The sequence below is a fragment of the Podarcis melisellensis genome, assembly GCF_964234715.1.
Source record: "Podarcis melisellensis genome assembly, chromosome: 8".
NCBI classification, from domain to species: domain Eukaryota; kingdom Metazoa; phylum Chordata; class Lepidosauria; order Squamata; family Lacertidae; genus Podarcis; species Podarcis melisellensis.
This window is the reverse complement of record NC_138540.1, coordinates 21,745,779-21,758,243: the sequence shown is the minus strand read 5'-3', so window position 1 is coordinate 21,758,243 and position 12,465 is coordinate 21,745,779. Positions and strand designations below refer to the sequence as shown.

Genomic DNA, 12,465 nt, shown 5'->3' with positions numbered 1-12,465 from the left:
GCCCAGGACCTCTATACACACTGCCTAGGCTTGCGCCCCCAGGGAGGTCACTTCAGTGCAGCAGTTTCTTCACCCCTACAGGTGCACTCCATTGTCTTTTGAGCGGATGGGTGCCAACAATGTTTATTAGGGTTGTTGCAATCAATCTGTACCTCCCTGATGAGATTGGGTACACTTGACGGCTCCAGGCTAGTGCTCCCAAATGCAGCCAATCCCTGCTGCAAACTCTTTAAGACTTGAGATGTGGGATGGAGTTAGCAGCTTTGCATGCAGAAGATCCCAGGTTTGATCCCTGGCATCTCCAGGTATGGCTAAGAAAGACCCTCACCTGAAATTCCAGTGTGCTAATTCTAGTATTGGTATAGACAAGAGGTGAGGAGCCTTTTTTCAGCCTGAGAGCTGCATTCCCTTCGGGGGGGGGGGGGAGAGTCTGATGACAATGGTGGGCGGAGCCAGAGGCAAAAGTGGGTGGAGAAATGGATGCAAAGTACCTTTGCATGATAGGCTTGTTTTGACATACCATCTTGCTCCCCTCTAGCCTCCTTTCCTGGCCTGGGGAGAGTCCCAAGGGCCAGATAGAGAGGCATGGAGGGCCGCATTTGGCTCCTGAGCCTGAGGTTCCCCACCCCTGGTGTAGACAATACTGAGCTTGATGTCAGGGCTTGAACCTGGGGCCATCTGCAGCTTTCCCCTGGATTTTCTGGGCTTCACAGCCCTTTGGCCTTTATATATTTATTGTAGCAAATATATTTTTATTATACAGATAAGCGTCTGGGGTTGGTAGGGACAATGATTACTGTATCTCCTAAACTGATCCCATGTTGGTAGGTCTTTTTATGTTCTTTTACTTAGAAAGGTGTGGTTTTTCACCCTCCACCCACCATAGGCAATGCCGCACTTGTTCTCCGGAGCAGGCTCAAAGTGAAAGTGCTCAAGGAGCACAAGGAGAAGAAGGCAATGATTCAAAACGGGATCGAAGAGAATGGGCTGATTTCTCCGAGCCTAGAGAAGGAACTGTTCAAGCAAGCCATTCAATATCAGGTTGGTGCATTCGGTGGGCGAGGTTTGCTTTTCTTCTAGTAGCAGCAACAACAACAACGATGAGGTTAATCTTAGTGAGTTACTGAATTTATCCCATCCCTCCCTCCTGAAGGAGCCCAGGGTGTCAAACAGATCCACTGTTTAAATAGACAAAGCAAAAGCGATAGCATTCTAAAACCGTTAAGCGTTATAAAGGCAACGATGGTGAAAAACATCCCAAAAACAGTTACAGTCAGAAGCATTCTTCCATCTGGTGTTCTGGATCCAGAAATGGTATGCTTCAGCTACCCAATGCTTCACTGGAGAGGGAAGTTTTCCTCCTGAAAGTTAATAATGATGGAGACAGGCACAGCTCACTGCGGAGCTCATTCCACAGCCAGGAGCCACCACCGAAAAGGCCCTGTGATAGGTCACTGCCAACCAGGAAGCCCCTAAGGGGACCGCCAAGTCCTCACCACAATGATGATGTTGGTAATATAATCATGATCATGACACTATAATAGTGATGATGATATTAATGCTGGCAATGTAATAATACATTTAATATATTAAATTTATCAATTGCTTCCCGTGAAGCATCTTGAGGTGTCTTTGTAGATATAGAAAGCCAGCATAACGTAGTGGTCAGTGTTGGAGTATGACCTGGGAGACCAGAGTTCAAATTCCTACTCAGCCATGAAGCTAACTGGGTGTGACCTCAGAGCCAGTTCACTGGTTCTCAGCATCTAACCTACCTCAGAGGGTTGTTGTAAGGATAAAATGGGGAGAAGGGCAACTTGAGCTCTTTGAAAGAAAAGTGGGATATAAATGTAATTTTTTTTTTACAAATGGGTCAGGGGCTTCTGGCCCTCAGGCCCACCAGACCTCCCTGTTTGTCCCACAAAGCCACTTTGGGCAAGCCATGCCCACCGTACACCTGATGTCGGGTGTGTGGCAGGTAAGGGCAGAGCTTAAAATGAATAATCAGGAGCTTAAAGTGAGCTGCTGATGGTTCTTTCATTGAAACAAGGTGTGTTTCCATCTTCCATCAGCTGATGGGCTGTGAGAGCACCTTTTGGGGGGAGGGTTTCCATTGAAAGTGATGGGGAGGAGTTCCATTTTATCAGTGGTTTCGATGGGAACCGTTTCTCTCTTCTAGCATTGCTCTTTGAACATTGGAAAACTGGAAACGTATAGAGCAGTGTGGGGCTGTTTGAAAGCCCTTTTGCAAACAGTCCCACACTGATCTTAGAACCACCAGTTTTCAGAGAGTTAAAGAGCAGTATAGGGCTGGTTGCTATTATTTATTTTTATATTTGTGGTTATTTTAAAAAAAAAAAACAAGCACTTTTGGAAAGTGAAATCGGGGGGGGGGGGGGATAGTCCACCAGACTTTTTGGATTACAACTCCAAATGACGCTGGCTGGTCCATTAAAAAACATTTAAGGCTTTCTTTCTGCATGCTAACAATCGGTCATAAAATCATAAAGCCAGAGTCTTTTTTTTAAAAAAAAGATTTTTATTGATACAGCAAGAAGAAAGAAAAAAACACAAATACCAAATTACACACAGGAATAACCGGTCTTTAGTGTTAACACCAATATATGTTTTATTGTTTGCTAAAAAAAAATATGTGTCTATGGTTAAAGCCAGAGTCTTATAAGCCCTGTAGATACACAACAGATTTTACTACTTCCACACAAACACAATACAGTAGATCTTAAAACAGAATGACTCTGGTTCAGAGTTCTAGTCAGCGTCATCAAATATTTAACCTTATTTGAAACAAACAAACAAAAATGGTGTATCTGAAGAAGTGTGCATGCACACAAAAGCTCATACCAATAACAAACTTAGTGGGTCTCTAAGGTGCTACTGGAAGGAATTCCCCTCACCCCCCCCCCCCGACTACGGCAAACCAACACTGCTACCTACCTGCAACTTAACCTCTTTCGTAACTGTTCCGTTCCATCATCTGCATTTCCTGTCGGCAGGTCCTGAATGAAGTTGTGGTGGACCGGGGCCCTTCCTCATATCTTTCCAACGTGGACGTCTTTCTAGATGGGCACCTTATCACCACAGTCCAAGGAGATGGTAAGCACGTTTTCTGTTTGCCAGAAAGCAGAGCACCTGGCCCCTGCCTCCTTTGGGGGCTGGAGAGCATTTTCTTTGCATGCCTGGCATCTCGAGGTGGGACTGAAAGCCCTCAGGAGCTGCTGCCAGTCAGTGTTGGCAGTCCTGAGCTAGATAAGAGTCTGTCTCGGGATAAGGGCACTTCCTATCCTAAGGCGCCTTCCTGTACCCATTAAGAGCATTCATAGCTGAGCTCTGTTTAGGTCCTTAAATGGTTTGCCCCCAAGCTGTTTACTGGACTGGCTGCACCCTTACAATTATCCTGCCTGCACTTTTAGGATCTGCCTGCCCCTAGGTAGGTAAGGTTGGTTGGCAAGTTCCCCTTCCCTTCCCTTCCCTTCCATTGCACCTGCATCAAATTCCTACATGGGAGGCTTCTCAGAAGGCCCCATGGCCTTGCAGGCACGTCGTCCATTAGCTGGGTGGTTGAACTGCCTCTGCCCCACTCCCCAGCTCTTAATAGATTGCTGTTTTTAACTGCTTCAAATGGGTGAGTGTCCTAACAATTTTTTAAAGAGTTGGTTGCACAGTCCTGTTGAAAGGGATGTTCCCAGTCCTAAGCCTATAAAGAACAGGCGAGGCTATAATTGTGACTTGTGCTTGCTCTTTCCACTCAGGTGTCATCGTCTCCACACCCACGGGCAGCACGGCGTACGCAGCTGCTGCAGGCGCTTCAATGATCCACCCGAATGTCCCTGCCATCATGATCACCCCAATCTGCCCACACTCGCTCTCTTTCCGGCCCATCGTCGTTCCTGCTGGGGTGGAGCTGAAGGTGGGTCCTTAATCAGTTTCCTCTCCAAATTTGGCTAGTTGCTGCGAGATCTCTGCCCCTCAGAATTGTCGCCTGAGCTTGCCCTTTTTTTCCCTTCTCCCTCCCAGTCCTTTGTTCCTTTTGTGTCGTGTCTCTTAGACTGACAAGCGGGAGGGATAAAAATGCCTAACGATTAATGAATTAGAAAGCTTTCCCGCTCACCAAACAAACAAGCTTTAAGCTGCCTGTTATGTAACCAAACAAAACATTGGTATAAAATCCAGCTCTCTCTCGCACCCGCCTTCCCTCCTGGCAGCCAGAGAGGTTATTGCTTTCTTAAGCAATGTGCCAAAACATGTTTAAACCCTACTGAAAGGTCAGATTCTGCTGAAGCGGTTTGCTGCTTTGTTTGAAAGGCGGCATGGAAAAAACAGGTTGCCTTCCCCTGGGCTCGGCCTTCTGCCTCCGCTGTTGGAGGTGCCAATTGCTGGCAGTTGCAAGTGGGGAGAGTTGCTGTTCCACCCAGATTGTGCTAGCCGGCTTCTCATGGGCAATCTGGCTGGCCCCTGTGAGAACAGGCCTATTGGCCTGACCCAGCAGACAGCAAGCTAAAAAATTTAGATCTCAGAAGTCAATGTGCTTTCCCTTCTCCTCAGATCATGCTGTCTCCCGAAGCCAGGAATACAGCGTGGGTTTCCTTTGATGGGCGGAAGAGGCAGGAGATCTGCCACGGGGACAGGTGAGGATGTCCTTCTGAGTTCTCTGTGCCACTTGGTGCTCTCTGCTGTCACTAAATATATGAGGAAGCGCAGGAACGCCTGACTTGAGTCACGTCCACACCAGGCATTTAAAGCACTCTTATACCACTTTAGTAGTTGTAGAGAATCCTTGGAACTGGAGTTTGCTATGGTGCTGGGAACTGTAGCTCTGTGAAATCTTCACCCTTAATAAACTAAAGTTCTCAGGATTCTTTGACTGTTAAAGTGCTGTGAGAATGCCTTAAACAGTGTGGATGTGACTTCAGCAAACATTCATTTCTATAGTACTTCATATTTTTAAGTGGGGGGGACTCTCAGAGCAGCTTACAACTCATTCAAGCATCCAATAGAGCAGTCCACTATGGAACATTACTGAAGAAAGTCAAATATAAAGTATACATTTAAAGCAACATCATTACCGGGAAACTAAGACAATATTTTAGATTCCTGTTAATGATGTTTCTTTGAATATATAATTTATATTTCTCAAAGAAAACTTTACAAAAGGAGCTCAGCTACAAAATGCACATTTTAACACCCCAAAGTTAACAACAACAACAACAACAACAACAACAAGCCTTAAACATTTCAAAAGAAAACATTCTTAAAGAAAGACAACATCTGCTTTATCTAGAAAAGCAAGTACCCAACAGCCAATCCTGCTTTATTGCAGAGGTGGGGGGAAACTGTGGTCCCTCCCGATGTTGGACTCCCAACAATCCCAGCCAGCGTAGCCAGTGGTCAGGGATGATGGGATCTGTAGTTGAGCAATGTCTGGGGTAAGCACAACTTCCACCTGCTTTAGTGCAGTCAAATTGCCTTGAGAGCAGGCTTTCTTCTTAATACAGTGGTACCTCTGGTTGCGGAAGAGATCCATTCTGGAGCTCCGATAAGATCACCAGGTTTCCACAACCGGAGGGACTGCTTCTGCACATGCACGCACGGCAAAACATTTCCGGGTTTGCCGCTTTCGCAACCCGAAGTTTACGTTACCCAAGGGTAACATAAGACAAGGTGCTACTGTACCTGCAAAGGCTGCAGATGCCTGGCAGAATTATAAAGGCATTCTCTGACTAGGATGACTCTGACTTGTGTCCACTCACTTCAGTGGGTCTACTTTGAACAGGGCTAGTGTTGGATACAACCCTGTACGGCTTTAGGGTTGGTGGCCTTCATTCAGCCCCATCGAGGAAGCGATTTGCAAGTGGAATAAATAAGCTTTTATCCTCCATTGAACCTGTCCCGAACTGAAGGCCAACCCTAATAACAATTTTGTCTCTTACAGCATCAGCATTACTACCTCCTGTTACCCCCTCCCTTCAATCTGTTTCCAAGACCCCGTAAGTGACTGGTTCGATAGCCTGGCCGAATGTTTGCACTGGAACGTCCGGAAAAAGCAGAACAACTTTGCTATAGACGAAGAAGAGGAGTTTTGAGTGTTGGCTCTAGCAGAGGATCTTGGGAGGCCGAATCCCTTCTGTACAAAAACATGTTTTTAAGCCTGTAGCTCTGGGGAGTAGACCAATATAATATAATATTATATAAATATATATATAATAACTTTTTTAAATACAGCGATGTACCTCATATCAGTCTGTTCTGCTGATGACCAGATATCATGTCGTTGTTTTTCTGTCTGTCGGGTGAGCTTGAGGTGAGAGAGAAACGAGCGGAGATACTTTTCTTCGGGGCACATTAGAAATGTCCAACGTTTGTTCGTCAATGTGCAATGTGTTTTCCGCACAACGTGTTTCCTAGAAAGAAGTTTTTTTGGTTTTTTTTTGCAAAAGCCTTATTAAAAACGAATGATGTTTCCTTGGACTTTTGTTCCCGGTTATCGGCAAATCCCCAGATTCTCTTTATTGGCCACTGTGTGGGTCAGGCAAATGTTGGTTAAAGGGGCGCTAAAACATTTTCTCTTACGTTTTTCAAATCTTCAGTTCTGTGCACTTATTTCTGGCAAAGTGAAAAGGATCAATCCGTTCTTGATTGCCACTCTTCCCCCCCCCCGCCCCCCACTTTTTCCTTTTCTTTTCTGGCTCACAAGAAATGTGGTTTCATGGCTGCTTAGAGCAGGGATTCCTACCCACACCCCAGGATATTTCCCCACCATCTTTGTTTAAATGTGTTTGTAGGAACTTTATTACACCTCCCTTATGGTGATCAAAAATAAGTAGGTCTTGTTGGGGGAGGGGGTTGGAAGGAGGGAGACAGGTTTTGAATTGCAGAAATTTGTCAAGATGAGTGTTCATAGATCAACTCTAGATGTGATCAGCAACATTAAGACAAAGGCGGCCTCTGTATGAAAGACGAAGTTGGGAATTGGTCGGACTGGGACATGCAGGCAGTTGTCACCTGTTAGTTGAGTAACAGGGAAGTCAGACGCCTCCTTAAACCATTGCTGGTGAAATCACAAGGCCTGTGTGCCAAAAGCACTTGTGTACTTATGTGTACATACCTTTTGGTTTCAGCTGGGCTTGCACAGATGTTTCCTCTGAGCTGTGCAAAATCTGAAGGTTAAAACTTCACTGTCACATGAGAAATGTTTTGGGATTCTTTAAAAAGGCAAAACAAAACCAGTACATTTTGGGGTTTCTACAGTTTCCAGACAAGCAGCCATTTTTGCCTGGATGGTTGACTCTCAGAAAAGCCACCCAAACTTCAGATGTATCTTTTTTATGTGGCAGTGAGGGATTTGGAAAGTCTTATGCGAATGTGCTGGTGGGTGGCAACTTCCCCCTTTGCTGCTCTTTTGGGTCCTGGTCTGTGGATTTCTGCCAAGAACTAGGAACTGTAGGCCGTAGCTTGCTGGGGCTTCCATTTCCATGGGGTTTCCAGTTTGCTCAGCCACACACGGAGGCATCGCCTGAGTGGTGAGCTTCGCAAACACTGCTATGGTATATAAGCAAGTCTGCAGGCCCAGCAATGTGTTTTTTTTTGTGTCTTTAAAAACCCAACAAGGAGCAGTCGCCAAGCACCTATTAAATGACCCAGTCGGCAGAGATAGGCCAGGAGTCACAGCTGTCCTCAGGGAATGCAGGCTGGCTTGGCTGTTGCCTTTTTGGACCAGGGTAGCCAACGGAGTGTCTTCCAGACATGAAGGACTCCCATCAGCCCCAGCCAGCCTGATCAGTAGCCAGGGACGAAGGGAGTTTGTGTCCTCAGCATTTGGAGGTCATGACATTTGTTTACCCATGCTTTGGGCCACTAAGCCTTGCTTGCAGCTGCTTGGGATGGGTTCCTGAGTGCCTCTAGGCTAGAATGATGCTGGAGTGGGCGGCCATCATGTGAGAAATGTCCAGGCAGAGTATTAAGGGAGTTGTATTATGGGAGTTTCCAATCAGAAGACCAGGAGATGTCCTGGCACATTTCCTCTTCTTGTGTGGCTTCAGCACACTCTGATGTTGTTTGTTCATTTGAAGCTTTCTCATGGATGTACACTTCTAAATATATATTCCTGGCTTTTATGAAGATAGTTCAAAGGGGATGGTAAAATCTATTTATTTTCTGTTTTTGGACTTAGGCTTGGGTCTACCCTTTGCAATGGTACAAGGTGGTAGAATAATAGCTCGATAACTAAAGGTTACTGCTAAAGGGTTGCCCATTCTGACAGCCCTTCAGATAAAAGGGGGGGGGGGGAAATACAATCATGTGAACGGGAATCTGACCTGCCAGGGTTGTAGGGCTGACCTGTCACGCATGTTACTTTTCTGCTTGATGGTCTTGTGATCTGGTGTCAAGTTTTTTTTAAAAAAAGGATCGCTCATGGTGCATCCTCCGCTTTGAAGTGGAACAGCCAGATCTCTGCCACATCAAGACTATACCACCTCGTGCCTCTGCATGTGTGTAGACTAAGCCGCTGAGGTTTACATGCATGTTCTTTAGCAGTATCGCCATCCCATGCCTCCTGCCTTATCCAAGCGCTTCTGCAGAGATCTTGAGAGCGATCGGATGCGCTCAGCCAGTCCTTGTCTGTGGCACAAAAGCTTGATGGAAGGAGGGAGAGAGATCGCATGCTCCCTAAATGAATGTTGGGGTTTCGTGGCTGTCTTAGCATTAGGGAAAGTGTGTGTTTCGTCCACCCCTTTTGCAACAGGGATGAGGAGCCTGAGGGCCTGTAGATCCTGTTGGGCTACAACTCTCTGACCATCAGCCAGTGAGGGTCTCAGGCTCTACAAACGGGTTTTACAATATACACCTGCAAGTTTCATCCAACCAAGTTTTGCTGAGAGTAAGCCCTTTGAAATGAACAGCCTTTAGTTACATCTGCTAATTTCAGTGGGTCTGCTTCTGAGTAGGAGAGAACCCTGAATGTTTTCTCTTTCCTCCCAAAGCAGATTTTCAGCTCTTGACGGTAGCGTCAACTGCGCTAAAATTGTGTTATGTGTACGTTATATATTTGTGAAAAGGCGACTGTTGTAAATGTTTTGTGTACTAGAATATTGGATTTGGGTTTGCTGGCCGGTTCTGAAATTGGGTCTGAATCAGGCAAAATGTTGTTGGCAACATTTGGGAGAGATGTTTCAACCAGCTTTTTAGATGCCTTGGTTTCGCTTATATTTTATAGTATGATTATGTTACCACTGGGTTTTTTAAGTCACGGGTTTTCTAGATGGCAGAGAGTGCACTGTTTTTGAATCACAGTCTTGCTTTCTAATCTGTGAAAATACAGTTTTGCTTTAAAAAGGCAATGCCCCCCCCCGACACCTTAAATGCAAGAATTAAGAAAAGGAACAGAATAAAGGCCTTCAGGTTGTAGCCAGCAAAGCCCTCCTGCTCAGAGTAGACCCACTGGAATTAATAGACCTAAGGCAGTCGTGTCCATTAACACCAATGGATCTAATTCAAAGTAGGGCTGGTATTGAATAAAACCTTTTGATATGAAGTATGTTGAAGTATTAATATGCTGAGGAAAGACTCATTTGCAGATGAGACGGCAAAATAAAACAAGCTTTATTAAAAAAATTGGGAGTTTATTTTTTTGGTAAACTCCCCCCACCCCAAAATAACATAATTTGGCATCTTTAGTGCTTATTATTTAAACTAGTGTTTCTCAGGATATTAAAAACAACAACCCTGGGTTCTTTTGTTTCAAGTAAAGATTTTATATAAGGTCTCCCCAAAAAGTCTTTCATTACTGCCTCCAAACTTGATTCAGTTTACTAATGAGATCTTATAGTGCACAGGTGAGCTTTAACTTGCTGTGCTGCGATCCTGAGCAAATCTCCCCTCCCCTGTTTTCCTGATTTAATTGGTTAACTGTCTCCTAACCTAATTACTGCAGGCAGGCAGACAGGGGAGCAGGCAACAGAACCTCACAGAAGGGCAAGCAGCCTAAAAAAATTGTACCTGGACCATCTGGCCATACCGTTGCAATTAAAGGTGGCATCCTGGTTGTGGCTAGGGGTGCATTTTTGCTCCCTCGCTTTCAGTACTGAGGGGTGGGGGACCTTTAGCCCTCTGGGTATTGCTGGACTACAGCTCTCATCAGCCCCAGCAAGCATGGTCAGTGGCCAGGGATGTCAAGAACTGTAGTTAGCAACATCTGGAGGGCCAAAGCTCCCGCCACTCTTGCAATGCGCCATTGCCTTAAGGCAGTTCATGGGGGCCTCATCTGGTCCTTGCATCTGCTGTTGAGGACCGCTGCCTGTCCTCTGCAAGGTTGAGAGTTCGTCTGGGCGCCATCCCTTCATGTAGTTGGGCACTGAGCAACAAGGCCTGTTTGATTTTCTGCAGTTCTTGCAGGTCTTCCTCTTTAGCCGCTGATTGGAAAGGAAACTGGTTCCCAAGCTGGTTTCTGTTCAGGCGAAGGGCTCCCAGAGTGCAACCCCATTTAACATTAACACTACAGCCATCGCTTCTCCTGGGGAACAGACAATCTGCCGACGGTTGGCGGTTGCGCAGAGCTTCATTCTACATGCTACCTGCCGCGGGGAATATTAAAGCCCCCTTTTCTAGGCTGAGAAAATGAGTAAGCGGAAGGTCTAGGCAAGGAGGGAACAGGAGAAGTTAAAAGCTAGGTTCTCCTTATTGCAACCCCTCCTCAACACTGTCCTCTCAAGGAAGCACCGAAGCTGAGGTCAACAAACACCGCCTTCCTGCATTCTGAGTTCTTGTTTCAGCTAAGTAGCTGGTGGGTTTTTTTGGCTTGTTTTTGATTCGCTAGGTGTTTAAATCTCAATCTCTCCCTGCCTGCCACCCCTTTACGGGCAGGTTCGATGCGTAAAAACAAGCAGCTAGCAGAATAGTCAACCAATAGATCAGCTTACCGGGAAAGTTGCGGGATGGGAGTCCTGAACGGAAGGTGGAAGTACAGTCAGGCGAGGGGACTGTTCACAAGGAGTCACCGTAGAATCATTGCCGAGTTGGAAGGGACCTTGGGTCCCTTCTGCATTGCAGAAATAAGTAGGTGTGCTGAGAATATGGCGTGTCGGTTGGATCTCCAAAGAGGTCCTTGGCTTTTGCTTTAATTCAGCATTAGTTAAAATGTCAGGGGGGGGGGTGAACAGGTCTGATCATCCACCAATCCAGTAGGCTCCCCACTTGTCTTGTGTGACTTCTGCTTGGAAGACCTGCTGACATCCCTGGCCTAAGCCTACTCCTTTTCCTTTACAATGCTTTGCATAGGTGCCCATTCCAGGCCTCCTAAAACATGACAGCCTTGTTGGGTGGGGAAGAGAAGGGAATATACAGTCCCACAGATGCTGCTAGAATCCCACCTTTCATCATCCCCGACTATTGGCCTTGCTGGCTGAGGCTGGGGGGATTTGGCTGGGAGGTTGTAGTCCTACTCAAGAGCAGACCCCTTGAACCCAAGTTTGTCAAGGTCATGAATCTCGTTGGGTACAACTCTGGGAGTCTAGTAACACCAGGAGGTCCACAGGTTCCTTAGCCCTGGAGTAGGCCTGATGTGGTTCATTCATTGTGTGTCAGAGGTCTGCTGCCCCTCCAAAGAGGCAAGCCTTGTTTTACTCTAAACTTTAAAAGTGTTGATGACATGGCACACCGCCCAGAGTTCCGAACTTTATAAAGGAAAAAATAAAAAAGCCTAACGTTTCATATTGTTACCGCTTTGAAAGACTTGTTAAATATTGCTGAGAGAGCAAAACTATTTTCCAGACCTTTTCAATAAACCATTTTTTTTCCAAAGTTGGTGTTTGTGACGTAGCATTTTTGAAAATAAAAATTCTTTGCTCTTTGCAAGGCATTAAAACACAGCGCCTTGTTGCAGGGGGCCCACAAGTAAAGGAAATAAGTTATATCTTGGTTAATCTCAGAGGTTTGTGGAAGGGGAGAGAGAGCTCAAGACTGGGCCTACTGCATCAGTCCTCTTAATGTCCTATCTGCTTTCATGTTTTCAGCAACGGTGAACCAATCTGCCCTTCAAATGTGCTGGGCTCCCAACTTCCCATCATCCCTTGCCACCATGGCTAGTCGTCAGGGATGACCAACCACATGGGCTATCTCTGAGTTGAGAAGCACCATGGAAACTAGAGAGTGTAAGAGGAATCTGCTGGATTAAGCCAATGAGCCACCTATTCCAGCATCCTGTTCTCACAGTGGCAAATCAGATGCCTGTGTAGTAGAAGAGTGCTCTCCTTTCCTGCGTTTTCCACCAACTGGTATTCAGAAATTGCCTCTGACCATCATGGCTAATAGCCACTGAAAGCCTTACACTCCATGAATTTGCCCACTAAAAGCCATTCCAGTTGGCGGCCATTTTTATTGCAAGCGGAAGCTCTCATGAGGGTTAACAGTTGGCGGGAGTGCCACCATTTTGAAAGATTAAGGGGAAGTGGA

At 46.0% G+C, this 12,465-nt stretch overlaps 1 protein-coding gene across 5 annotated transcripts in view; it reads left to right on the top strand.

Moving 5' to 3' along the window:
• Positions 1-11,814, top strand: part of NADK (NAD kinase) — a 52,501-nt gene extending 40,687 nt beyond the window's left edge. For all 5 annotated transcript variants that reach the window (XM_081923719.1, XM_081923718.1, XM_081923717.1 and 2 more), the window contains 5 exons: positions 887-1,041; positions 3,015-3,114; positions 3,771-3,928; positions 4,564-4,646; positions 5,951-11,814. In XM_081923719.1, coding sequence (XP_081779845.1) covers positions 887-1,041; positions 3,015-3,114; positions 3,771-3,928; positions 4,564-4,646; positions 5,951-6,101 — 647 coding nt within the window. In that variant the 3' untranslated portion in view covers positions 6,102-11,814. The remainder of the gene's footprint in view (positions 1-886; positions 1,042-3,014; positions 3,115-3,770; positions 3,929-4,563; positions 4,647-5,950) is intronic.
• Positions 11,815-12,465: the final 651 nt, after the last annotated feature.